General features: G+C 37.3%; 1 protein-coding gene across 3 annotated transcripts in view; it reads left to right on the top strand.

Annotated features, from left to right (window-relative positions):
* The window catches only part of wdr11 (WD repeat domain 11), a 98,940-nt gene that overhangs the window by 15,589 nt on the left and 55,411 nt on the right, over positions 1–27,940 (top strand). For all 3 annotated transcript variants that reach the window (XR_014603562.1, XM_084093292.1, XM_084093291.1), the window contains exons 6-10: positions 17,666–17,831; positions 23,197–23,299; positions 24,376–24,580; positions 26,642–26,742; positions 27,761–27,940. Coding sequence is in view for 2 of the 3 variants with exons in the window: in XM_084093292.1 (XP_083949418.1) it covers positions 17,666–17,831; positions 23,197–23,299; positions 24,376–24,580; positions 26,642–26,742; positions 27,761–27,940 (755 nt within the window). In the remaining variant the exon portion in view is untranslated. The remainder of the gene's footprint in view (positions 1–17,665; positions 17,832–23,196; positions 23,300–24,375; positions 24,581–26,641; positions 26,743–27,760) is intronic.

Genomic DNA, 27,940 nt, shown 5'->3' with positions numbered 1-27,940 from the left:
ACGTTGTCTTTGCTGCTATATATTTATGTTTAACATGAAGTATAGGCCTTCCACAACTCTCTCCCCACATACCAAATATATCACCAATGAGGCTTATCATATGTTACCAATATTAAACATTGTTTAATATAATCGCTGTTCATATTTTTATTCAAAGTTCAGAATCAAGATAAAGCTCTTATGTTTCTTATGATAAATGAGATAATGCTGCTAAATTTATAAAAAAATTTACCTTGAATGTCATTGCTCTAATTTATTTTTTATATTTTGATATTTCATATTTTGTTCAAATGTTTAATATATCTGCTGTTCATATGTTCATTTATTAGTGTGTTATATGATTAGAATGTTGTCCCGGTTTTAAAATAAAGCACAGCAATGATATTTGAGAGTGTTTCTCCCTTTTCAGGAAAAGTATCGAAAAAGTATAGAAATCGCAATACTTGACTTGGTATCGGTATCGAAACAATAATTTTGGTATCGTGACAACAACACTACTCTGTATTTAGTTAAATATTTTTGTATGACTTTATTTTGATTAGACTCTAAAATTAGACTTACATTTTTAATTAAAGCAAAAGCATATTAAATTATACAGTGCTGGAAAACATCAATTCTGTTGGTTGGTAGCCTTATTTCTCTGATGTTTCATTACACAATTTATGATAATCTATATTTCATAAAATGGAACAAATTGTCATGAAAATGTTTTGACAGTTAGAAATGGTATTGTGTTGTTGTGTTGAAACTGATACATTCAGACATTTTTGTGACAGTGGCAATTATTATTATTATGATTTTTTTTACCATTGCGGTGCTAAAGGGCCAACCGCTGACAGTTGACACTGATTGTAAAAGGTCAGAAGAGCGAATTTTATCTTCCACACAAGATATGAATAGCTATTTGATGCTGAAACCAAATTACCTGCGCCTGTGAAATGCGTTATACAAATAAACTTAACGTGCCTAACCCTAACCCTAACCGTGTCCAACCAGCACAAACTGTGTAAACATTTTATTTGTGGTGAGATAAAGATTGGAACTAATGAGATAGTGTTTTTCTCCTTTGCCATTCTAAAGGATGCGAATACAGGGATTAAAAGTGAACAAAAGAAAGAAACATTTATAATCCCCTCCTAAGGGGGACGTGAGTGAGGGTTTGGGAAAAGAAACGAGATTCCATGTCCAGAAGAACAGGCTAATTCATGGAATAGGTTATTGTTCAATTTGTGGAAAATTGGAAAACAGAATACTAAACCAACATATGGCTTAATTATATTTTAAAGCCTACCCCTACCCCTACCCCCTAACCCTACCTGTTAGGAGCACAGAACCTGATGACACAATTAGTGTGACAACAACAAACCACAACTTGCTCCTCACACAGCGCCTTCAAGATTAAAATTAGCACTAGAGATTGATTTGTTTGCTATCCACCATTTCAATCCCGCATGTAAATGCAGCTCACCGAACATGATGTAAAACTCCGGACCAGTCGGTTGCGTGCATCCGTTTTTTAACGATTCTTGACTGTCGTACAGAATGGCATTAAAGACAACAGAGATCCCACAGTGTGACATGGCTTATAGCTGGGATCATGTTCAGTTTCTATTCAGTTTTCATTAATATTTTTGTTAAAGGGTTAGTTCACCCAAAAATTACTCACCCTCATGTTGTTCCAACCCCATAAGACAGAACGCAGGCTCACTATTGGCCAGCATCACACGCATCACACACATGACCAGCGTCGGCCAATAGTGAGCCTACGTTCTGACGTACAACCCAGAAGCGCTGCGCTGTTACACTACGTGAACTCGTGCACGCACAGAAGAAAATGAATAGTTAAATAAAGTTGTTATTTTTGCACACAAAAAGTATTCTCGTCGCTTGATAAACTTATGGTTGAGCCACTGTAGTCACTTGGACTATTTTAAACATTGTCTTTACTAACTTTCTGGGCCGGTGTGGTGAACAAATGAGTCCTATTGAAGAGATGAGTCCGAGCTTAGGACCTCATTAGTATGCCAGTAGTATGCCTGATCTAAATCTGTTCTTGTGATAACTTGTAGCTAACGTGAGCTGTCTAAACTGTTAATAAGAAAAATAGTAATATACACAAATAAACATTATTTTATGGTTCTTTTCATTTAAAAAAAGTGTACTTGTAACATATTGTGCTGATTATTACGATAAAAAATAATGACATGATTATAATTGCATTACGAATTGCTGTGAATACGGTAAGGCAGTATAAGCTTAGGTAAAACTCAGCTAGCACGATCATCGGATAATGTTAGCTGTATGCTATGCTACTATCTAAGCTAACTAAAAAACACACTAACAACGAGAAATGTTTAATTTCACAATCTATAGCTTCGGTTAAATACTAGTATATGAAACGTATAAGTTAAAATACATTAATGACTCGTTATAACGTAGTACAAACGTCTTCTATAATAAAGTGATTTTGTATGATTTGTAACCAGGCACTAAAGCGATTACCCATAAAACGTGCTTTGAACCAATCGGATTGCTAGGGTCCTACGCTCTGACTCATCTCTTCAGTAGGACTCATTTGTTCACCACACCGGCAAGTTTCAATCCCATAGAAGCCTATGGAGGAGTGATGCAGCTCTCAGATTTCATCAAAAATATCTTCATTTGTGTTCTGAAGATGAACAAAAGTCTTACGGGGTTGGAACAACATGAGGGAGAGTGATTACTGACAGAACTTTCATTTTTGGGTGAACTAACCCTTTAAGTTAGGAGTAGGAGCAATAAACAAATAAATTAATGTAAAATTTGTAGGTGGCCAAAAGGAGTAGATAACGGATATTAATATATATAATGTGCATTTTGGCATTATTTTGCATTTGCATTTTTGCATTTGTCTGTGATCAAACAAACAATTAAAAAGAATATAAAACTTGAGGTAAGAATCGCATCCTGTATGAATGATCCTAGTCTTTTCTGTGATTTCTGCATCTCAATCACCTTTAATATAATATTCCATTTATTATGCAGCCCCAGTGCTCAGAGCTACAGGAACACTTTTATTTTCATGCTCCATCATGTTTTCCTGCTAGACTTGTGTGCAGACAGAAGCGGGATGATGAGGCCAGGACACATTCACTTTCTCTCTCTCTTAATCTCTCTCTCTCCCTCTCTCTCTCTCTCTCTCTCTCCTAATCTCTCTCTCTCTCTCTCTCTCTCTCTCTCTCTCTCTCTCTCTCTCCTAATCTCTCTCTCTCTCTCTCTCTCTCTCTCTCTCTCTCTCTCTCCTTTGACATTCAGTCAGTCAAACTGTATTTGTCTGATTCCTCCTGATTCATCTTTCTGGTCTTCCTCCATCTATGTGCTCATTGTTTTGCTCTGTGATGTCAGTGGGAGTTTTTCATGTGGTTTTATTTTCCATCGATCGTGTCTCTCACTGTCTGATTGAATGATAGCAGGTCTTAGTGGAGCACCTTGTCTCACTCTTCTTCTGTTGACTGCTTTCTTATTAGCAGTCGGGTTTCCCCAACCCACGTCCCATTGCCTCCTACAGTCTGATTGATTCAGCTTATTCCCAGAATTGATTTCCTTCCTCTAAACCAAAAGAAAGCCCATTCAGATCTCATTAGTCCTGCAATTTAGATGGAATAGATAGTGAGAGAGCAACAGACACAACTGTAGAGTGAATTTTAAAGGGCTCATATCATAGTTTTTTTTCCATTCCACTAATAATAGCATTCAAGTTTTGCAACAAAAACAATCATAATTTAGTTTTTCATGACCATTTTCCTCCCTCTTTATGGAGCGTACAGAGTCCTCTTGTTATGCTTAATGCAGTGGGGTGTTTTCATCGTGCGTTTCAAAACTTTTTTTTCTCCACTCACCAGTACAATGTGTTGTGGTCGGTCACTGGCCCAAATCAAAACATTCTAGTCTCTTTATATGGCTCGGCTCCCTCCTGTAAGTCTATCAGAACGTTTTGCCCATTTTATCACTAGGAAAATGATCGTAAGTCATTTTAGAAAAGTTATAGCACACCTCTCTTCAACAAGCTGCATCCTTTGAGATTAGGTTTTTAAAATCACTAATTCTCAATTTGAGCAACAGTATATGCTTGTCTTACACCACTTAAATAAGAACCAGTAAGGAATTTAATAATGAATGGTTGAAGCCAATAGCCTTGTGCGTAGCGCTCTGACACACACTCGGGCAATCCGAGTTCGAATCCTTGTTGTATTTTCCCATCACACTCTCCCACTGCATTTCCTATCTGCTCTCTATACTGTCCTCTATAGAGATGTTTCTGCAGAAAATGCATTTGCAGTATATGACCTTTAAGTAGCGCTTTAACCATAGACTTTTAGTAGTCTTATAGGACCTACAGTGCCTTGCGAATGTATTCATACCTCTTTTTTGTTATGCAGCCTTATGCTAAACTGCTTTAAATTACTTTTTTCACACATCAATCTACACTCCAGACACCATAATGACAAAGCAAAAAAACAGATTTGTGATATTGAAAATCAGGGCCTCAAGACATTTTGGGTATGATGCTACAAGCTTTGCACATCTGTTACTTTTGAAATGCGACAGTCTCAGCTTTCAAACTTTTTTTGTAACGATATTCAAACAATAAAGGCTGTTTTGTCACTTTTTAATGTGGTGTGAAAGATTGATGTAACACAGTTCAGGCAAAGCAGGAGCGCATGTGAACTGATAATCTCTTCCGCTTTACTAATAGTTACAGCACTAAATAAACATAAATGAACATCAGAAGGTACGTTGAAAGATATAGTGCAACTATATTGTGTCTTCACTGAGAAGAGGCTTGAGTCTGGCCAGTCTGCTGTAAAGCCCAGATTGGTGGAGTGTAAGTTTCTCCCAACCTCTATATGTGACCCTGGATCACAAAACCAGTCACATGTCGCACGGGTATATTTGTGGCAAAAGCCAACAATACATTGTATGGGTCAAAATGATCGATTTTTCTTTTATGCCAAAAATCATGAGGATATTAAGTAAAGATCATGTTCCATGAAGATATTTTGTAAATTTCCTCCCGTAAATATATAAAACATTTATTTTTGTGAGTGAATGCCGCACAATCGCCAACATAAATGGACAACTTTAAAGGAGATTTTCTCAATGTTTCGGTTTTTTTGCACCCTCAGATTCCAGATTTTCAATAGTTGTTGAACCATACATCAATGGAAAGCTTATTTATTCAGCTTTCAGATGATGTATACATCTCAATTTCCAAAAATTGACCATGTGACTGGTTTTGCAGGGAGCTCGACCAGAGTGACCATCAGCTTCTTGGTCACCCCTCTAACCAAGGTCCTTCTCCATCGATTGCTCAGTTTGGCCAGGACAGGTCTAGGAAGTGTCCTGGTTGTTACAATCTGCTTTCATTAAGGATTATGGAGGCTCCATGCTTTTTGTGAAACTTTGTAGTCTTCCCCAGATCTGTGTCTCGACACGGTGTGCTCTGCAGACAGTTCCTTTGACCTCATGGCTCGGTTTTTCTGATATGCATTTTCAGCTGTTAGTCCTTTTATTGAGAGGTGTGTGCCTTTCCAGATCATGCCCATTCAGTTGAATATGGCACAGGCTAACTCCATCCGAAGTGTAAAACATATCAAAGATGATCCAGCGAAATTGGAATGCTTCTGAGCTAAATTTCAATTGTCCCAAAAAAGGGTATGAATACTTATGCAATTAAAATATTTTTTATTTTTATTTTTAATAAATGTGCAAAATTATCACAAATATGTGTTTTGCTTTGTCGTTATGGAGTGTAGATTGATGTGAAAAAACAACAAAACTTAAGCTGTTTAGCATAAGGCTGTAACAACAAAATGTAGAAAAAAATTAAAAGGAAACGAATACTTTTGCAAGTATATAGGACCTAGTATATAGTTATCAGGCAAACTTATCAAGCAGTCAACCTTGCTTTGCCAATGGGCTAGATTTGACGGTTTCAGTTGTTGGATAATCGAAGAAAAAAAATTCATGTTCACAGGAACAAATTTAGGACATTAGTGCAACTTATGTCGACCTATATGCATTTATTTAGAACAAATTCAAGCAACATAGTAAACGTCAAGACATTTTCCTGTTGGCTACACAGCAGGCATACCACTACACCGTAGTTTTACACATTTAATAGGTGTGCTGTGCAGTTATTTATTTCAATGAATCTTGTTAAAAAATGTTTGCCATAAAATAAAGTCAGGGTTAATTAAAGCAAGGTATAATCCACAGCTAGGTGTGCATAGCGTTTTAAAGCACAATGTGGAGGCAAAGAATTCATTGCAGGCCATTTGTCACATGCAGGTTCATGAGTTCACGCTTGACACACTTGCGAAGTGTGTTGTAAGCGCTTTATGTTGTGAAGTGTGATGTTAGTGCTTTTGAGGCCTGCTTAAAATGTCTTGAAATTTTGCACACACAAGAGAAACATTGGCCATTAGGCCCGGGCAAGAGGAGCCGCATGGGTGGGCAGGGGAATCTACAGCGCACCCTTTTGCACTGTACATAAAATTAGGCCATATATTGAACACAGTTATGCTCATACGTTTTCCTAACCCTTGCAGAAAATACAAGGCAAAATAAGAGGGATCATTAAAAATATATTTATATTTATATTTTATATATATATCATTAAAACATTTTTTAGTACTGTCCTGAATAAGCTGTTTCTCCAAACATAAGTTTACATATAGTCTAAAAGACAAAGTAATAACTTAATTTACACAAATGAAAAGGTTCAAAAGTTTGCATATCCTTGAATCTTAATACCGTGTCTTATTATCTGGATGGTCAGAGACTCGCACTTAAACTGCCTGCAGTTCTATATACAAATCCTCCAGGGCCTGCACATTCTTTGTTTTCGTTTTTTAGCATAATCTGCAAATTTGAACTCTTTACAACAGTGAATATATGATTTTAAGATATTTATTTTCACACTAAGGACAATTGACGGACTGATTAAACTATTACAAAAGGTGAAAACATTCACTGATGCTAAAGAAGGAAGCATGATGCATTTAGTTGCATCAAAACTTCTCGAATCGGATGCTTGTGGTAAATTGTACTTATTTTGTCTTCTGGGAAACATGTAAATATCTTATGTAGTTTCTGAAGTGCAATGCTAAATGAAAAAAATATGATCTTTAAACGAAATGTAAAAAAAACAATTGCACATCTTCATCCTGTTCAAAAGTTTTCCAGATAACCAAGAAGCAACTATCTGTGCCGATTAATCAGCAAAAATAAATAAATATTTTTTTATTTATTCACTTAGGAAACTAACAGCCTCTGTGGAATCGCTACGCTGTCATTTCACTTTTGTTGTCACTACAAATTAGCATCGCAAGAGCCTGATGCCACAGTGCTCATAATGTAGACAGTTCAGTTGATTGTAATAATATATTTGTTTTAAATAGATTACATTTAGAATGCATTTTTCTGTTAGAGAGCATTATTGTGTGCTACTCTCAGTATTTTGAAATCATTCTTTTTTTACTCTTTTATTGGAGTTTGTGCATGTAATGTTTTGATTTATGTATACAATTTTATACACGCATTCAGAGCCTATAAAGTTTGATGAAAGTGACTTTTTTTAAAATTACATTGTTTAAACAAGAAATGCAATTTATAGTTTACTTTGGTTTGAATGCACAGAGCATAGCGGTTGTTGGTTGTGTTGTATCTGTTGAATAATTAGCAATTGAGTTGCATAGTTTTGGGTCCTGTTTTTAATTTTGAAAAATCGTTTATGTAATGTAAAAATACCACGTGAGTAGGTTCACACTACACAGCATTAGATGACAGATTATTTTCATATGTAATTAAAATGAATCGAATCAAGAGTTTGTGAAACGAAATAGGAAAACTGTACTCATGATACTCTATCCTAGGTTGTAGCGCACTAGCTTTTCAAAGTAGACTCCTTTGACCGTGAACACAGAAAGACACGTTAGTGGACTTTGTTTTCAAGCACTCAAGTCTCTTGCACATGCTCTGTTGTAAGCTCACCGTCTGCGTGGTCACAAAAATTGGGCTATTTTAATCCCAAAGTATACTTCAGCCGTCCGTGGACTGTGAGTGTAACGCCATTTTCTTCATCAAGAGGGTCCATGGATGTGAATGGAGTATACTTTGAAAGTGTAAATGTAATCTATTTAAAACAAATCTATTATTACATTGGCTGAAATATACTTTGTGCTTAACTTACTGCCTCAAATGGCTTATTGTTTGAATAATCCACCATACTGTTTAAATGGTGTATCCAGAGAAAGGAAGCATTATAATGTATTGAAATTGCTTTTTTTTTTTTAATGAAAAGCTATAGTGCATTACACTGTCTATTTTAAATAGTTATGAAAGACTTCATAAAAACATCTGAAACCCTTGTTCCCTAACAGTAGTGGGCTGTGCATTTCACACCTAGGCCTTCAGGGGTGTCCTACCTTAATGAATCCACCTCTTAATACTATCATTATGATGCCACGGCTATAGAAACCATCAATATTATACAGAAATGCAGTATAACAGGCTGTTGCATCACAGACGGGTATCTCATGCAGTGAGAATGAATGCACAAAGTGATAACTTAATTTACACAAATGAACAGGTTCGAAAGTTTGCATATCCTTGAATCTTAATACCGTGTCTTATTATCTGGATGGTCAGAGACTTGCACTTAAACTGCCTGCAGCTCTATATACAAATCCTCCAGGGCCTGCACATTCTTTGTTTTTGCAAATTTGAACTCTTTACAACAGTGAATATATGATTTTGAGATATATCTTTTCACACTAAGGACAATTGACGGACTGATTAAACTATTACAAAAGGTGAAAACATTCACTGATGCTAAAGAAGGAAGCAAGTTGCATCAAAACTTCTCGAATCGGATGCTTGTGGTAAATTGTACTTATTTTGTCTTCTGGGAAACATGTAAATATCTTATGTAGTTTCTGAAGTGCAATGCTAAATGAAAAAAAAGATCTTTAAACGAAATGTAAAAAAAACAATTGCACATCTTCATCCTGTTCAAAAGTTTTCCAGATAACCAAGAAGCAACTATCTGTGCCGATTAATCAGCAAAAATGCAAAAAAAGCTATTACTAAAGCAAGAAACCCAATTAACACAATTCAACATGTCTTTGACTGCAGCCACAGCTGTGCCACATACATCATCTCTAGCAGAAGCATCCGCTCTCGGTTTTCCATGCTTTTTTGTTGGACCTTTTGAGTTCTCCGAGCACGGAAACCCCGGGGATTACGGTTTTCCCTGGGATTTGAAATTAAGGCAAATTCTGTGTTTTTGTGCAAATTCTACAGGAAAGAAAACGCAAAAGCATAAATGGCTCTTGAAAACTTGTTTTGAACAATCAAAAGTATGACATACATTTCTTTAAGGTGATATGTACAAAGTATTTTTCATTAAAAATTATTTAAACCCACATTTATTTATTTTAAAATCGCGATTTTAATAGTATGAAAATGTTGAAAATAATATAATAATATTGAAAATGAAAAAAAGAGAAGAATTTTCAATCATAAATTTACAATAAAAAAAAATCTATCATTTTCAGAACAGAAAAAACGGGGGCTGGGTTAGCCAGGGTTAACTGTATAAACAAATGTAGGCTAAATACAATGCATTATAGCCTACTCACCAAAACTACTGATTATTTGTACTCAAAATCCATCCTCCTTTCTTTCCTCAAGAAGACTTCAATTACACTGTTGTACAGGTTATCTGTGCATTTCAGTTCCAGCAATAAGTCCCTTTCTATCGCCATCAAGGCTAATGCTGAAAGTCGAGTCTGTCCAGTCTTATTTCTGGCATAGGTTTTAATTCTCTTTAGGGCTGAGAGTGTCCGCTCGACAGAAGCCGTGGACACAGGGACAGTCAGCGCCAAACATGGCGATGTGTACAGCTGGCCCATGCTCTCACAGAGTTTTCTGCTGAGGGAAAATCAAGGAGATCAGCTGGACTTTTCCCTTCAAAATCAGTCATGGCGTACATTACAGTCAGTTCTGTTTTTAGCCGGGACACTCTGTGTTAAGTATGTAAGTATGGGGTCGAGGAGGGAGAGAAACATCAATTTTTCATGGTCTTGAAATCTATTCCGTATCTGGCAAAGAATGTGGTCCAGAACAGTGCTGTGGAGTTGGTGGTAGTATGCACAAAACTCCTACACCCTTGCCAGACAGAATTATACATCCAATGTTTTGCTCTGTAGTATTGCAAAAAGCACATCTGAATACTCAAAAATCCCATTAAATGTGTGAAGCACGAAACAAAACTCAAAAACATCCAGATGTGCATTAAATGCATCAGCACAGAGTCCTCGTCATACTCATCATGATGTTTCCAGTATGTGGTGAAACAGCTTTTTTTTAGGGCATCTCTCTTCTCAAACCTGTACTGACCAATCTTGATGTGTATTGCCACCACGTTGGTGCCACAGGAGGAAGACGCCGCTGGCAGATTTCGTCCAGTAGTTGCATGTGCCTAGGGCAGTGGTTCTCAATTCCAGTCCTCGGGACCCGCTGCTCTGCACATTTTGTATGTCTCCCTTATTTAACACACCTGAACCAGATCATCAGCTCATTAGGAGAGACTCCATGAACTGAACTGAGTGTGTCAGATAAGAGAGACATACAAAATGTGCAGAGCAAGGGGTCCTGAGGACTGGAATTGAGAACCACTGGCCTAGGGGATCTGGGGTAAAATGCAGCTAGGCCATTTAGGTTGGCAAAAAATATCTTGCATTAAGCTTTGAGGCTCCTTGACTCAGTACTAAATTCAGTCGATGTGCATAGCAGTGTATGAGTAAGGCCATAGGTGCCCTCTCCTTAACTTTAGATGACATGACCGGTGCGCCATCAAAACACTGTGCCACAACTTTATCTAGACATTCATATTCCTCCAAGAAACTGACAATAAGAGCAGCAATGTCATCAGCTCGCTTGCCTCTTGTAACCTCTTCAAATCTGAGAAGTCACATAACGCAGTGCGAGCTGCGCTGCATTACTCGCCTCTGTCGTCTCGTCCACCATAACAGCGAGAAAGGGTGCTTTATTAATCTCCTTTTTCTCTCTTCTCCCATCACTTCAGCAGTGCCATTGATCAGGTCGTTTTGTATTTTGCCTGACGTCCCACAAAACACTTTGTTAGTGGACAGGTGGTAATGTAAGTCTGTGTTGTTTTCAGCAAGAAAAGAAAGAATCTCCAAATAGTTGCTTCTATTTCTGGATCCAGCGCTTTCATCGTGTCCCCGAAATGAAAGTTCTTGTTTACCCAAAAATATGACACAATCTATCAGTATTTTCAATATTTCCCCATTTTTCTTCACCTTTTCGTTGTGGAGCTCCGTTTCCCTGCGCATCTGTTCATTGAGCTGTAGATCCACTCAGGTTTCCCCAAACGTTTTCAAAAGCACAGTTGCTTGTAAATGTCCGGCTGTGCTTTGGTGTCTCACTGCTGCCTTGGTTAGACTACTCAAGTTTGCAAACCCAGTGTGTCTCCAAACACCAAGTCAATCGACTGCAAATAACAGGCATTCCCAGCAATACAATTTGCAGTGCTCCTCGGTGGCTCCTGAGCCAAGGGTACCGCATTGAAAGTGACGGGTAAACCCTTTCCCCCACTGTTCCCTAAATAGGGAACTAAACACTACGTTAGTAGCTTACACTTTGGGAGCACCGCGGCTGTGTGCATCCTTGGTTAAATCTCTCTTCCACAATCTCCTCCATCTCCTGCAATATAGTAAACTCTATTACCATCCAGTTATTTTCATTTTCATGTACAGCTATTATTCTGAATTTCTTACCTGTTTTTACCATCTTCCCATCTGCTGCATTAAAGTCTATCCTTATCTGTCTGAGTCTGATATTCTGTTACACATGGGCTCAACAAAAGACCCTGAAAGACCATCTAAGACTGCAGACAGGTCCCAAGAAGAAACAGTCACAAGATAGAAAGGTCTCAACCCTTGCATAAAACTAGAAACAAGTGAATGTTTACCCAAAGACATATTCCCTTAAAGACAGACCAGACTTTGGAGGGTGGCATGAAGAAGGGCAAATGCGCTTCAGTGGTTTAACGACAGACTCCGTTGGGGATCGGGAGCACGATGGAGCTCTTTGACTGCCTCGGGGTTTAAACCAGCTCCTTCATCCATGTGCTTGAGAATATCTCTGCTTTGTAACTCTGTGAGACAGCCATAGTGTGCAGCACTACCAGCTGCCATGTTAGAGTTCCCAATCCTGCAAGGTTTTGATGGCAGTCGAGGCCGCAACTTGGAGGAAGAAGCCAGCGAACTTATCCTCGATTGCTGGCATTCTAATATACATCTGATGCACTGAACCAATTTCATTGGTGAAGTCAGAGGCAGCTGCATTAGTAGTATACCAGTCTGCTTCTAAGATCTTGCACTTTGCCACAAGGAGAATGTGAAATTCAGCTGCTGAAGTACAAATAATAGCAATGAAATAACTTTGAAGAAAGCACAGGCCATATAAATCTCTTCTTAAAGAAGAAATCTAAGGCGTGATGACGTGGATATACAATACAATGGATTGGCGTGTCTATACAGGCTTCAGACAATCGCTACCACCCATAGAATCAGCTACTATCGCAGCATTGAAGTGAACCTATCAAAGGGAACATAATGTCTGTGTATTTTTAGCTGTAATCATTATTTTTCACTCTGCCCACTCTGTTACAAACACTTTTGTAAACACGGATGATAGTCGGGTCAGCCTTGACTTTGGGTTTTAATGATGCTGTCATGTGGGTGGTGTGTATTTTTTCCTCGTTATGGAATAAAGCCTCATATCTGTTCCTGTTTTTTCTCTTCGCAAGCCGAAGGCCACACAAGCTCGAGGGCCCTTTTTAGAAACAACGTCTCTCTGTAGCGTAAAATAGACAAAGTGGTTGTTAAAAAAGAACAAGAGTGTGTGTGAGAGAGCAAGAGTATGCTTGTGTTCTTCTGAATGCGCATGTAGGAGTGAAGAATGAGAGACTTAGCTTAGGGGACGCTGTTATGGATGACCACAGTTCCTCAGGACCACACACCTGACCAATCCCACGCTCGCTGCCAACCACATACTCCCTGCCAAACCTGACTTACTTCGTGCTCTTTTAGTTCCAGACAAATCCTTTAATCATGATTTTTCTGTCTTGCACTTCCTTTGCTCTGGCATTTTAAGCCTGATAATTTTAAAATGTCCATACAAATAACTAGGGAGTCTGCAATAATATTTTCTCATGAATGCTGTTCAGGCCGGCTTCTTTTTTTGGAGTTATGTGGTCAAATGTGACAGATAAATATTTATTGAGATTCACCCCCATATGATTTTGACTGATTTTTATCATATATTAAATATTCATGTTCATGGTCATGTTCACACAGCAACAAAATACAGTTGTCAGTCCTACATTTGAGTCCTTAATATGGTTGTGTTCACAAACACAGTTTGGTTAATTATCACATTGGGCCCGCACTATTTGTTAATTGCTTGTAATTTGTTTATTTGTTATTACTGACTGTTTGCTTGAATGTTTTGAAGCTATATTTAGTTAATTGAAAATTACATAGAAATCACAAACATACAATTGTTTTTATTTATTATTCCTTTGTAATTATTTTAAAAAGTACTTTCAATCAAATAAGTAAAAATATATATATATATATATATATATATATATATATATATATATATATATATATATATTATTTTTTTTTTTTTTTTTTTTTTTTTTTTATTAAAATCGTTTAAACTAATTACCTAAAGGCACAGTGTGATAGAGACCCGAACGGTCACAAGGAGAATCGCACCATGAAGTAAAAACCAGGGCGATGTTGGCATCCAAAAAGATGTTTAACAGCAGATGTGCAAAAATGTGCAAATAAATATGGTAAGAGAAATAAAAGATGTTATTAATAAAAACTAGAACTGTTGTGTACTAAAACAGTACAAACTCTCCTCTTTATCTGAGGCCAGAGTTTCAGTGCATTTTTGCAGCGCTTTAATAACCTTATTCAAATCTCAAAAACCATGATCCACCCAATCCCCCTTCCACTAGTGACGGCTGCATTAAATACACACATTTTTCCGCCTATTAATTGGATTAATTTTTTTTTCTAAAATGAACTCTTGCTTTACCATGATTAATAAATACACAATATGATTAAGAACAAGAGTTAAAACAAATCAATAAGTACAACAAAATAGGACGGATAAAACCAACACATACATTTGCACAACATTTCCATAAATAGCTAAAATGAGCAGTAAGCACTGCAGTTCATGCTCTCCTTAAGGCCACTCCCACTCAGCTAAAATGAGAAATATAAAACAGCAAACCCCACGTAAATATAAAAAAATGTATAGAAACAGTAAAAACAGTGATGGAAGACAAATTCAGTGTCTCTCCATCACACAGTATGTAGGGTGAATTCAGGAAAAAAGTGTCCCGATCAACCCTGAATTCACCCTAAGTTTCCTCGCTAGTGGTCGCTAATTCAAAACTATAACAATATCAGTGTGAATGAGCGTGGATTCCGTGGAATCATGGGAGTTGTCGTCTTCACCTCCACAGCTGAATGAAAGCAATCCGATGGGACTCGGGCAGAAATCATGTTTAATTGATGAGCTAATGTATTAAAGTTTTATTAATGTTACTGTGGTATAAATCAGGGTGAAGAGAGCCGGTGGAGCGATTTGCTAATAAGAGGCAGATACCTGTACGACACACCGGCCTGGAGTCCCATGGGATGACGACAGTGAAGGGTGAGAGAGGACCAGGCCTGGGATATTTTATGTTGCTGTTTTAGGCCCTGTCCACACGAACATGGGTATTTTCAAAACCTCAGCTTTTGCTATGCGGTTTGGCCGTTCGTCCACGCGCAAATGCAGTATCAGGTCACTGAAACCGAACCTTTGCCAACTCCTGCCAGGGTGAAGATTTTCAGAAACGGAGATTGTGGCTCGTGACGTCGGAGCTCGCGCTGTTATCTTCTTTGTTTGACGTCAGATTGTGCGCTGGTATCTCCTTTGTTTACATGAGGCAAGTCTGTGCAATGGCGGATCTAGCCAAAATTTTGCTGCTAATAACTGTGCTAACAGGGCTTATCACATGTATACAGATACATGCACAGTTCTCCCATTATATTGCGGAACAGAGGCGTCAGAAATGCAATACTACGCAGGACACCGCTTATGACAACACGGTTCTCAGCCTTACTCAAGTAATGACTGCACTTTTCAGTGTCTTCTATAAGTGCTCAGATGTCCTCAAAAGTTAAATAACCACTAACACAACTTTCAGTCAGGAGAAACGCCACACTGCTTCCGAATGCTTGGGATTCTATTGCAGGAATATTATAATGCCATATACAACTAGGCAAGATGAATGTTGTTAATAGCTGTTTTTATTGTGGTTGGTTTATTTTTGTTCTAGAAACAATTTTGCATTTCTGTGTTCTCATTTCTCATTTCTTTTTTTTCATTCATGTATTTTGAAAGCAACTGGATCACAGCATGTGTAATTTATACATGCTTTTGTTTGTTTCATCTACGGCTCTCCCAGAGACAACATTAGTGTGTGTCAGGGTTGTTATGTACCAGTTTTCAGAGGGAGAAATGATCATTTCCAGGGCTGCAACAACAAATAGATAAAATTGATAATAAATGATAATGGGAAAAACGAACATGAAAATCGATTGAGTCTTCACGCTGTGTATGGAAAACATCTGCCAGTTTACAGTAGTGAAAAAAGCATTGCCATGGACATAACATCTGTACTGGTTCATTTTTGTTTCATGTAATTACTCTCACATGACAGGCAGTGCATTTATCATTTAAAGACATACACGCATATATAATGTTAAGAGGAATGAAGTGGACAAAAAGAGCATGCAAACCTATTAAAACTAATGTAATGTCTTCACTTAAATATCACATGATCCTTTATAAATTATTCTAGTATGCTGATTTGATGCTCAAGAAACATTATTTCTTATTTTTGAAAACATTCTGCTAGGGCTGCACGATAATGGCTAAAATGATAATCACGATTATTTTGCTCAAAATTATAATCGCGATAATTAATCACGATTATTCTCATTTGAGAAACTACAGAGAAAGAGAAGAGACAGTTAACGGTTTTGCACGAGTATTTGCGCAAAATCCGCGCAGATTTGGTTTACACGAATTTCCCCAGCAAAGTGAGTAAACATAAAAACATGATTTGACAGCGATACCGCCAAAGTTAATTTTTAGCCGCATTTGGCGGGTGTTAATTTCAAACCATCAGACTTCATTTAACCAACTACAACTTCCTCATACAGCAAGTCAATACAAATGGCATGATTTAACGTTAGATGAGCGCTTTGTGATGCGTCTTCACATTAGATCTTCTAAGCGACACATTTCGGTTGGAAATGAGACAAAGTACAGATCCAGATCGCTCAGCAAATTCGTACTGCAAAGAAGAATAGTCTACTTGTTGATACACACTGAAAACGGGCAGTGGCTGTCGTTTTCAACTGATACACGACACATCATGAAAACTGGTAAAAACTTAAAAAAATAGAACAGTGAAACTCATTTAGATTGTGTGATTTAGTTATTGTGTGATTTAGTCACACAAACAGCACAAGTGGCTTGTGAAGAAACAGACTGGCTGTATAACAATTTCATGCAAACAGAAGAAATGTTCATGCTCCACGCTGTGGAGATCAGTGCTTTTTCCGCAGTGTAGAGCGCGCGCGCAGGGTTGCCAGATTGCACCGACTAAGTAAAACATGGGGAATAAAATGTAAGAGAAAAGCTCTGTTTGGGTAATTTGGGAGATTTAAGCTATTTAGATCTGGCAACCACAAACATCAACAATTGTGCTTCCACTCCTTTATTATGGGGTTAAAATTGTTGCATTATTCCAAATGAATAGATTGAGTTTCACAAACAAATGCAAAGAGATTCACAAAAATGTATCAAATTCACAAATAAATAGATTAAGATCCACAAATAAATGTAAAGAGTTTCAGAAAAAATTATAAAACTCACAAATAAATAAAATGAGATTTGCAAATAAAAAATATATATTTACAAATGTGTTTTATGTCACAAACACAACTCTGCCTGGCATTTATTTGTGAACCGCTTTCTGTGCATTTGTAAATCGCTGCAAATCTATTTATTTGGAATAATGCAACAATTCTAACGCCATATTTTATCTCTTTATCAACTTTTTGAACCTCCCTCTGTCAATGGAGCGACAGAATCTCTCAGATTTCATTAAAAGATCTTTATTTGTGTTCTGAAGATGAACTAAAGTCTTATGGGTTTGGAACGACATGAGAGTGAGTAAATGATGACAGAATTTTCATTTTTGGGTGAACTAACCCTTTAATTGAGAAGCACAAACAGATCAAGTAGTCAGATAGTGACGACACCAATTACCTCACAGCAATTGACTACGCAAGACCATTTACCATTGAACACCTTTGGATAAAGATGCATAGTGATCTGATTTGTGTTGTAGAATTGTATGCAAAAGCTGGTTGGGCCATTGATAAACACTGAAGCAGGATAAATTGATGTTTTAAAAGTGACCTGGCTATGTGTGTGTGTTTGATTGCAGGGCTGAAGCAGTGACTCTTAATGACTGTCTCCAGCTGTCATATCTGCCATCTAAGAGAAACCACATGCTGCTGTTGTACCCCAGAGAAATCCTCGTCCTAGACCTGGAGCTCAGTCAAACCGTCGGAGTGGTCGCCATCGAGCGCTCCGGAGTGCCTTTTATACAGGTGTGTGTGTGTGTGAGCGAATGTAATAGGCTGCATGCTTTAATAGAATGGGTACCTTTTTTAGTTTGATAAAGTGATTTTTTTGTGTTTTAATGAACTACATTGTACCATCTCAAAAAAACAGATACAGGGATCTCGGTACAGTACACACAGGGCCTAAAACTAATTTTTTGCCACACCTGCCACAAAAGAAAATTTACCGGCCAAAAATATTTTTTATCAGCCATGACACAAAAACAGGCAGTTATGACACCAACATTGTAAATACCAGTGAAAATTCACATTCCTCTATTCCAATTTGATACCACAGCTAAAACTACTAGCTTAACTATAATACAGTACATACAAATAAAATAAACAGTGCTCTTCAGCCAGGTCTAATAGTTTTCAGGTACCGAAATTAAATAAAGTAGGCTAATCAAATAAATAACACTGCATAGTATTCATATCCTTTTAAAGTTCAAGAACAGTGAGTGTTTTTTCTTTGTCCTTTGTTGTTTGGTTAACATTAAAAATGCAGGATTATTAGGATGCTGTCACTTTAAGACCGAATGCACGCACGGATAATGTGTTTTGTGTTTGCGTTCACTTACGATATAACAAACTATGTTTACTAGGATCCTCGCTGAGACAGGCGTTTTTTTACATAATTGTTACTGGCCAACTGGCGACTGACACCATTTCATACAGTCACCAATGCCGATTTTTACTTTCATTTGGCACTTGGCGAGTGTAAATTTTAGGCCCTGAGTACACACATTTACACAAATAAACCAAAAACATGAATCAAAAACATTTCAGTGCAAGACACAGAACATCAATTTCTTTGCTTGTCGTGCACCATAAACACTGTGATGGCTGTTAACAGACACTCATGCCACACAGATAGTGCTTCTCACATGAAGAGCATGGGAGACGTGATTATTTCTCCTTATGTTAAACACGAGCAGAAATGCTTAAAGAGACACAGAGACTCCTTGACTCTGACACCTCATTTACGGCACTCATTCAAGCAGATAGAGAAGCACTTATCAGAGATACTGACATACAGACAGAATAATATTGTCACTATAAATATGGGCGAAGCGCTATTGTTCTGTGGTGGCTAAGCCCAAATACGGCTAGAGTGCTCAATGTGGAAAACATTAACCCAAATACATCACTGCTCCCGAAAAAACACCTCATAAAAATACTACCTGCAACTGCAGATATCAATAAGCTACTCTCTGATAACTCGAGCAGCCGGCATGGGCACACTGCAGATAGATATCTAACAACAGTTTTTGAGTAGTATGGAATTTCAAAGTCAATACCGAACCAAGTGTAACTGTATAAGGAGTAAGTAAGAAGGCAAAGCTTTAGCCTGTATGTATTGCACCTTTTAAAAATATTGTTTAAAAAGTGCTTTACCTTAGAGCAGGGATGGGCAACTTCGGTCCTGGAGGGCCACTGTCCTACAGAGTTTAGCTCCAACCCTGAAAAAATCACCTGCCTGTAATTTTCTAGTAATCCTGAGGACCTTGATTAGCTCGTTCAGGTGTGTTTGATTAGGGTTGAAGCTAAACTCTGTAGGACAGTGGCCCTCCAGGACCGAAGTTGCCCATCCCTGCCTTAGAGAAATACATGTGTGCATTCACAGAAATGAAAATCATACATACACACATGATAGAGATAAGATAATAAAATTAAATACAATAAAATAAATCAAGGAAATGTCCCAGTGAACAAAGGTGTTTTGAGATACTTCTTAAAAGTGCATATTGAGCCGATTGCATGTAGGTTGTCAGGTAGAGAGTACCAAAGCATGGGACTGAAATGACTAAAGGCTGACTTGCTTAGGTGTTTTTTTTTACAACCAACAAGTTACCATTGGAGGATGTTCGGAGTGATCTTTACTAAAGAAATCAGGCATTACAACACATTTTGATGTGTTTTTTTTCTTCTGAAATATCATCTGTATCTCTGTTCTATGGCTAGCTAATTTGAGATGGCAAATTTCCTCAGACATTGAATGGTGCAGGCTAGGGATGCACCGATACCAGTATCAGTATCGGGCCGATACTGAGCTCATGTCCTCTTACTCGCTCCGATAACAACAACCGATACCAGGCAGCGTTTGTACTCTTGTGTCCTGACAAATAAACACGGACAACATAAAGTATAATGGGGATAAAAAAAGAAGGCTGTCTATGAAGTAAATGTATCTTATCAGTGGAATATTAAATGAAATATAGTAACACATAGCTGTGGTGCGCGAGCTGATAAGGGAAAAACGAGCAGTGGATTGAGTGCACAGCGGCACAGACGCGAGAGCTGGTCGAGCAGACGTCAGTGGAAAGTTTGTAGTTCAGTCAAATGTCAATGGCAAAGAAAGTAAAACGAGGCATGTAGCTTATTATTTACGTTAACTGACGAGAGAGAGAGAGAGAGAGAGAGAGAGCGCACTTCTGTTGAATGCTCTTGATTGCTGATCGTTTACTCAGCACGTGTTATTTGGATTAAAACTAAATCGTATATGTAAGTAAAACATGAACTGTTACCTGATTTATGTATAATGAGTGATTCCCTAAATTATTACAGGATGTTTGCAGGTCAAGAAGTTCCATGAACACAAACATCCAAAACGCGCGAATACTGAATTGATTTGTCTTTCTCGTCTCTTGCTTGTAGGCTACTGACGAATTCAAGTGAACATAGACAGTATATTCAAATTTAAATAATTTAATGTATATTTAATGTTAATCAAACATAAATCACTCACTGCTCTTGACTAAATAGGCTACCTTTTGTAACTTTACAAAAAGATCAAGTAACATAAGCTCATACAATGCATTTTAGCAGGCTTAATTAAGCATGGAAATAACTGAAGGAAATATTTATTTGATGAACAAATTAAGCCAACTAATATGATTTATATTCTTTTGGTCTCTCTACCAATACATTTAAAAATGACAAATGCAGTGAAAATACAGGTATCGGTATCGGCGAGTACCAAAAATGAAAGTATTGGTATCGGACTCGTTCTGGAAAAAGTGGTATCGGTGCATCCCTAGTGCAGGCTAGCAAATAATCAAACAAATCAAAGAAAATATGACCTTTTACATGGGACTTTTCGTGAAACAGTGATTTTGAGAGACGCCCGTTTCCAGCCTCAATATCTCCTGAGTTTTTTTTTTTTTTTTTCTGAAGTAAAAATGATACTTTTCAAATAAGTTTTGATAGTTTCAGGGGGCTAAAATAACAGACGGGGGCTGTTTTTACACAAAAAGGGTCTAGAACCGCCCATATCTTTCATAGACACTTGACACAATGCTCAGTTCATGCATTTTATCAAATTAATTCCATATTTACACAGTAAAAGTTGGCATCACCTGTTCACTGTTGTTCACAATTATTTACACATATGTACCGTACATGTGTGACACAAATGGCACTTGTTTTTAGAATGATCCATTTAAATGTAATTTCTTGAGCATCTATGTGCATTCGATAATGCCAGTGTGTCTTCTGATCTGTTTTATTGTGTTTTGTTGATTAAAGTTGTAATTAAATTAAATTGAATTTAAAGCTTCCCGCCCTCCCCTCAATCAGAGTTCTGGCAAACACACACACACACACACACACACACACACACACACACACACACACACACACACACACACACACACACACACACACACACACACACACACACATGCATTAAGTGTTATAAAGCACTTGTCAGGAAGGCAATTTGCATGACTGATGGTGCAGCTGCAAGCTCTCATACTCTGAATCTAGGTTGACCGTGGGAGCCTGGCATAAGCCAATAACACACACTGAAGGCTCACACATTCGTCCTAGTTCTTCTCTTACCAGAACCCAAATACTCTCAACCAACACTTTTTTTAATATTCAGTGTACATAGAGGTAGATATGTGGTCCATTTAAATATGTAAAACAGATATTGTTAAAAGAACAGTTTACCGAAACATGAAAATTCTCTCATTATTTACTCATTATCATGTTGTTTCAAAACCATACTTATTATTTTTCTTTTAACAAGAGCTTGGACAAGGAGTTGTATTGCATGCTCCGATAGGAAGGATCCTCGTAATGTTAAAGGAACACTTAAAGGACTTTTTGGGACTTTAGCTTATTCACCGTATCCTCCAGAGTTAGAAAAGTCCATACATACCCTTCTCATCTCTGTCTGAGATTGTTATTTGCACACGCTGTGACTATACAAATCACAACATGTAAAAAGGAAAATGTTGGACTTATTTTGTCCCTTATTGGGAGCAGTATGCTAGCTGGAGCCATTTACCTCCAGTATTTGTGCTAAGCTAGGCTAGCGGTGGGTGCGTCAGAGATGAGAAGGGTATGTATGGACTTATCTAACTCTGGGGGATACGGTGAATAAGCTAAAGTCCAAAAAAGTCGGCGTGTTCCTTTAAATAAGGAAAATCTGCAGGACCGGGCAGTTCTAGCTATGTGGTCTGTGAAGTTTAACCAATCGTCAATCACAACTCCAAGGTTTCTGGCTGTCCTGGATAGAGTTATGGTTGACGAACCTAGCTGGATGGAGAAGTTGTAATGAAGCGTTGAGTTGGCTGAGAACACAAGCAGTTCTGTCTTTGCAAGGTTGAGTTGAAGGGGATGGTCCTTCATTCTTCCTGGCTAATAACTGTCAGTGTCCTGGTAGTGGGAAACTTCTTGTTTATTGCCTTTTTTTGCTATCACATATTTTAGTAACCATCATAAATTAGGTATCATCTGAAAGCTTAAATGTTCCAAATCCATCCTATGAAGACCATTTTGAAATTGAACATTGCGTTAACATGGAAATTATATTTAAAACCTTTTAGCGGGCTTAATGTTTGTGATGTCTACTTCAAATTTGCAACACAACTTGGTTAAACATATGACTTAGAATTTGTTATATCAATCTTAGAACTCGTTTTTTTTTTTTTTTGTAAAATATATATTTTGTATATAAAAAAAAATGTTTACTTCAGTACATTTGTTTTAATGTAAACTTAAACTTCTAAAACTTTTTTACATTTTCCTATTTTGAAGTGCAGTCACTTCTGCAATAAGTTTCTTTAAAAAGAGAGCAACCTTAGGTCTGTTTTCCAAACCATTCATGAATTACAAACATTTATGTTCAGATCTGTGCTAAACAGGGGGTGACAGTTAACAGGTTAAGTGTTAAAAAATAGCAGTAAGATCGACACAAGAGCTTCATATTTGGTGCTTATATTGCATTATACCATGCCTTATATATACATAAATTAAGACTGTACATTTTTGTAATTTATATGATGTCTAAAATTTGGCTGGGAAAACATTGAAGCCTCTAATGCTTTCTGTCTTGTGTGTGTAGGTGATTCCTTGTGCCCAGAGAGATGCTCTCTACTGCCTCCACGAGAACGGTTGCGTCACCCTGCGTGTGTGTCGCTGCACAACACCTTCTCCTAATGAATCAGGCAAGACAGCCTTTGTTCCTTCACATCTGTTCTTCAATCTGGGGCTGAGGCATATACGTCATTTTACATCGCAATTATGGTATACATAGTTAGTTAGTTACTTTTATTGTCCACAAGGTGGAAATGTGTGTCTGGCTTCTCCATACAGACATCAACACTACAAATTCAAACTATATACATACATTACATTTCATCTGCCTACAAATCCATGTCTACTTCAGTTCAACTTCATGACTCAGCATTTACAGTTGGGACAAATTACATCTGATACACATTTTTCCTTGCCCATGGTTGCCTAAAAACGGCTCTTTGATGGTACCAACTGGAATTAAAGGACAAATCCAGTGAAAAATGAACCTAGGGGTAATTAACACATGGTTACCGAGTCGATCGTTCCCTGCGATGCGTTTTCATGAAAATCGAATGTATAGAGTTTTATCTTTAAAAACAGATTAGCTCATAACACTAGTATATGGGGCACAGAGTAAGTAAAAGTAAATCGCTAGTTAATACCAGTCATCTTGGAAAACAGTCTCGACTAATCGAGCCACGAACGCTACGTTAGATTTCACTATGCGTAATTCCTATCGACCAGCTATCCTATCGACGGCGTTCGTGACTCGATTAGTCGAGACTGTTTTCCAAGATGACTGGTATTAACTAGCGATTTACTTTTACTTACTCTGTGCCCCATATACTAGTGTTATGAGCTAATCTGTTTTTAAAGATAAAACTCTATACATTCGATTTTCATGAAAACGCATCGCAGGGAACGATCGACTCGGTAACCATGTGTTAATTACCCCTAGGTTCATTTTTCACTGGATTTGTCCTTTAAGAGTGTAGGGCATAAGAATGATCTTCTGTAATGCTTTTTGTTTTATTTGTAATATATGAATATCATTTAGTTGCCTTTGTAATCGTGTTTTCTACATTAAGCACTTTAGATAATTTTGCTTTACATTTAGCACTCAGATTTCCATACCATATAAAAGACGTGATAATCTCAACAAGATTTTTATAGGCCATTATTTTGAAATAGTTTACTCAAACCAAATGTTTTGTGGTTGTTCCAGTGACTGACCCAGAGCAGAATGTCCAAGAGTTGGTATACGATCTCCGCTCCCAGTGTGACGCTATCCGTGTGACTAAGACCGTGCGGCCCTACCGAGTGGTGATCTGTCCTGTCAATGAGAACAGTGCCGCCCTGGTGGTCAGTGATGGAAGGGTGATGCTGTGGGAGCTCAAAGCTCATGCCAGCAAAGCTTCATCCAACCTGAGGTACAGTTTTTCAAAACATATTAAAGTACTGAATATGAAAACAATGGGTTATTCAGTTTCACATAGACGATTAAAAAAACCCTGCAAAACCTGTTGGTAGTACTGATTTACATTGGTAGACATGTAGCAGACTTACAAATTTTACTATAATGAAGGCTTTGCTGATTTTACTTGATATACCTTCTTGGAGCATCAATTTTACAGTTTAAATCTAATTTAATTAATCGGACTTATTCAGCATATTACTTTCTGACTTAACCAATGGTGTTGGTTTTCGATCTTGTTATTGAGAAAAATATGATTTCACTGGTATTGGTATCAACAACTGAATTTTCATATCAGGACAACCTTACATAAAACACCGATTTTTTACAGCCAGTTTTTAAAAGCACAATAAAAACATGCATTTTATGAAACTTAACATGCCCAAGTTATATTTCATCCCAAAATCCAGATAAAAAAATAAATAAGAAGTTATATTTTGCCAAACGAAAGTGTAACCTGTCTGAGGACCATGCTGCACTGTGATATTTCCATGGTCATTTAAAGGGGTCATGACATGGATTTTTTTTTATTATTTTAATGTTCCTTGAGGTTTACTTATAATGTTGCAAAATTTTTTTGCAAATATATATATATATGTCTTGCTCTGGAGGCGGGCATATGCAAATGTATTTTCCTGTGTGATGTCACAGATCCCTCAGTATCAAAACGAGTCGTTTTTGGAGCTTGATTAAATAAATGCTTTGTTTATAACAAGGATGTTTTGAGCTATGAAAATATATTTGTTTAATGGTACAAAGACCTCTATTATGTGAAAAGATCAAGGCAAATTTGATTTCTCATGTCATGACAACTTTAAAATTCAAGTCATCTTTATTTTAATAGTGCTTTATTACACGGCTCTGTGGAATACTTGATTCTGATTGGTCAATAGCGCTATTCAGCGGTAAGTTATTCCCAGATAACAACCGCTGAAAACAGATAACGCCGGCTCATCCGGGTTACTGACGTCAGCAGCGCTATACGCCGACTAGGAACGGGTTTCTTTGTGGAAGTTTTGCGTTTGATGAGCTAATAAAATATTAAAACTCAGTCGAATCAATATTTTGTGAACAGTTATTTAATTATGCCATCCAGTATCGTGGACTCGCTCTCTCTTGTTTCATACAAACGAAGCTGCTGCTGTTTTGTGACTATTGTTTTGTACACTGTTGGATTATGAGATACAAACAGGTACGATTTTAAAACAGTTTAATCTGAAATCAATATATTTTATCCCCATAATTATTTATGTGGTGAAATGCTGTGTAATGAGTGATATGAATGACTGTATACCGTATCTCTTAAATGTCCATTTAGTTTGAACTTGCTGCTGTAACTGCTCTCTCCGTAGAAACTTTGCGTTTAAAGACCTAATAAAATATTCCAACTCAGATCAATATTTCGTTTCGAATTATTTAATTGTGCCGTGTAATAAGCGGGATAATGTACATCCAGCCGGTGGTTCTCTCAGAATAACCCCTTCAGGCTGATCAAGACCTCTGCTTCGCGTCGGGGTCCTCACCATCCGGTCGGGGTTATTTTGAGAGAACCACCGGCTGGATGCACATTATCCCTTACTTATATAAGGCAGATTGTTTCAAAGCAGCTTTACAGGGATCTGCAGGGAAATAATGATTCAGTGATTCAAACATAGTTCAATGCGGCTGCAAAATAGCTCTAAAAAGAAAGAAAAATGTAATTGTTCAGCTTCAGTGATGATTCAGTTCCGTTTTAAAGATCATCAATTATTAAATTAGTTCAATTCGGCTATAAAGCAGCTCTGGAGAAAACAGTGATGTCATCTTCCAGCTCAGCTCAGTTCAGTTCTCGTCACATACTGTCAGTCCAGTCAGATCAATAATATTGAATATTAAGAAAAAACTAAACAAAACACTCTTATTTAAATTGTGCAATTGTAGTCAGATTTATTATACTGTTTATATGTTTGTTTTAATAAAATGTATTGTATTTTTCATGTTTTGTGAGTTCATCCACTATACATTTTCTTTCTCTCAGTTCTGGCTTGCCTCCTTTGTATTCTCCGGTGAATTTCTGTGGGACACCTTTACGTCAGAATCAAAAATGCATCCCGGATCTTTCCCTGAATACAATGATTGGTAAGATAGCCATCCGACTTCGACCCAAACACACACACACTTTTCTTTTCTTCCACATGATTGCCTTATCCTGGCTTCTAAATATAACTCATTTAAACAGTCTCGGGCTTCATTCTCCTAGCCTTTGACTTGAGGAGATATTTCCAGGCTGAAGACCCTGTGGCCTCACTCTGCTATCTGTCTTTTACAGTATCTGCACATCTTATTTTCCCTTTTAGAAGCCCAGCACTGATAACACTCATAGCCTGTGGTCTGGTTTATCTCCTGTTGTGTCTTTAATAATAGGCATTTGGTGGGCGTTCGGGTCTTAAAAGAAGAGTTCTAAACCTGAATTATTTTCTTTCTTCTTTGGGATACAAAAAGAGGATTTTGAAGAGTTATGCTGGTCACTTTTTTCCAAGCATTTACAATAAATGGGGAACAATGCAAAAGCACCATAAAAGCAGTGCACAAATTGAGGAGAACTGTGGGTGTCGGTCAAATATCAAATATTTTTGTACAAGTTAATTTTAATAATTTATTAATATTTTATTTGCAATTGGTTTATTAAAAAAAAAAATAATAAAAAAATAATAATATATATATATATATGTATGTGTATGTAAGCTGTCAGAAAGACTGAATTTAATGAACTATAATACAAAAATTTATTCCAACATTTTAATGTCATTTCAGGCTACATGTTCTGTCTCTTTAAAATCATTAAAAAATCATGCATGCTCATTTTTGTTACTGTTAAATCTATTTACTGTTGCATTAATAAGTTCACATGCCACTTACAGAATCTCTAAAGTGTTAATCATTTCAACAAAATAGGAGGGTCATAAAAATGTGCATGTTATTGTGTTGTACTATCCTGAAAAGGCTATTTTACATAACAGATGTTTTCATATAGTCCACAGGACAAAATAATAGCTGAATTAAAGATCTGGATGTAATGTCTCTTTTCGCTCAACTGCCTCAAAGAGCTGCTCTGTTGTTTCATTTAGATCAATTATGTGATCTGTCGCTGTTCCAGGTCACAGTCTGATTTCTGGAGTGGACTCCCCGCGACCCCTGGCAGATCAACAGGAGGTACATCTGAAGTTCCTGTTGACAGGGCTGTTGTCTGGCCTGCCCTTGCCCCCCTTCTCCCTGCGGATGTGTCCTCCGCTCACCACCAAGAACATCAACCACTACCAGCCCTTACTGGCCGTGG

This window comes from Abramis brama, assembly GCF_963993115.1.
Source record: "Abramis brama genome assembly, chromosome: 19".
Classification (NCBI taxonomy): domain Eukaryota; kingdom Metazoa; phylum Chordata; class Actinopteri; order Cypriniformes; family Leuciscidae; genus Abramis; species Abramis brama.
Note: the sequence above shows the minus strand (reverse complement) of the source record. Positions and strands in the feature narration are given on the sequence as shown.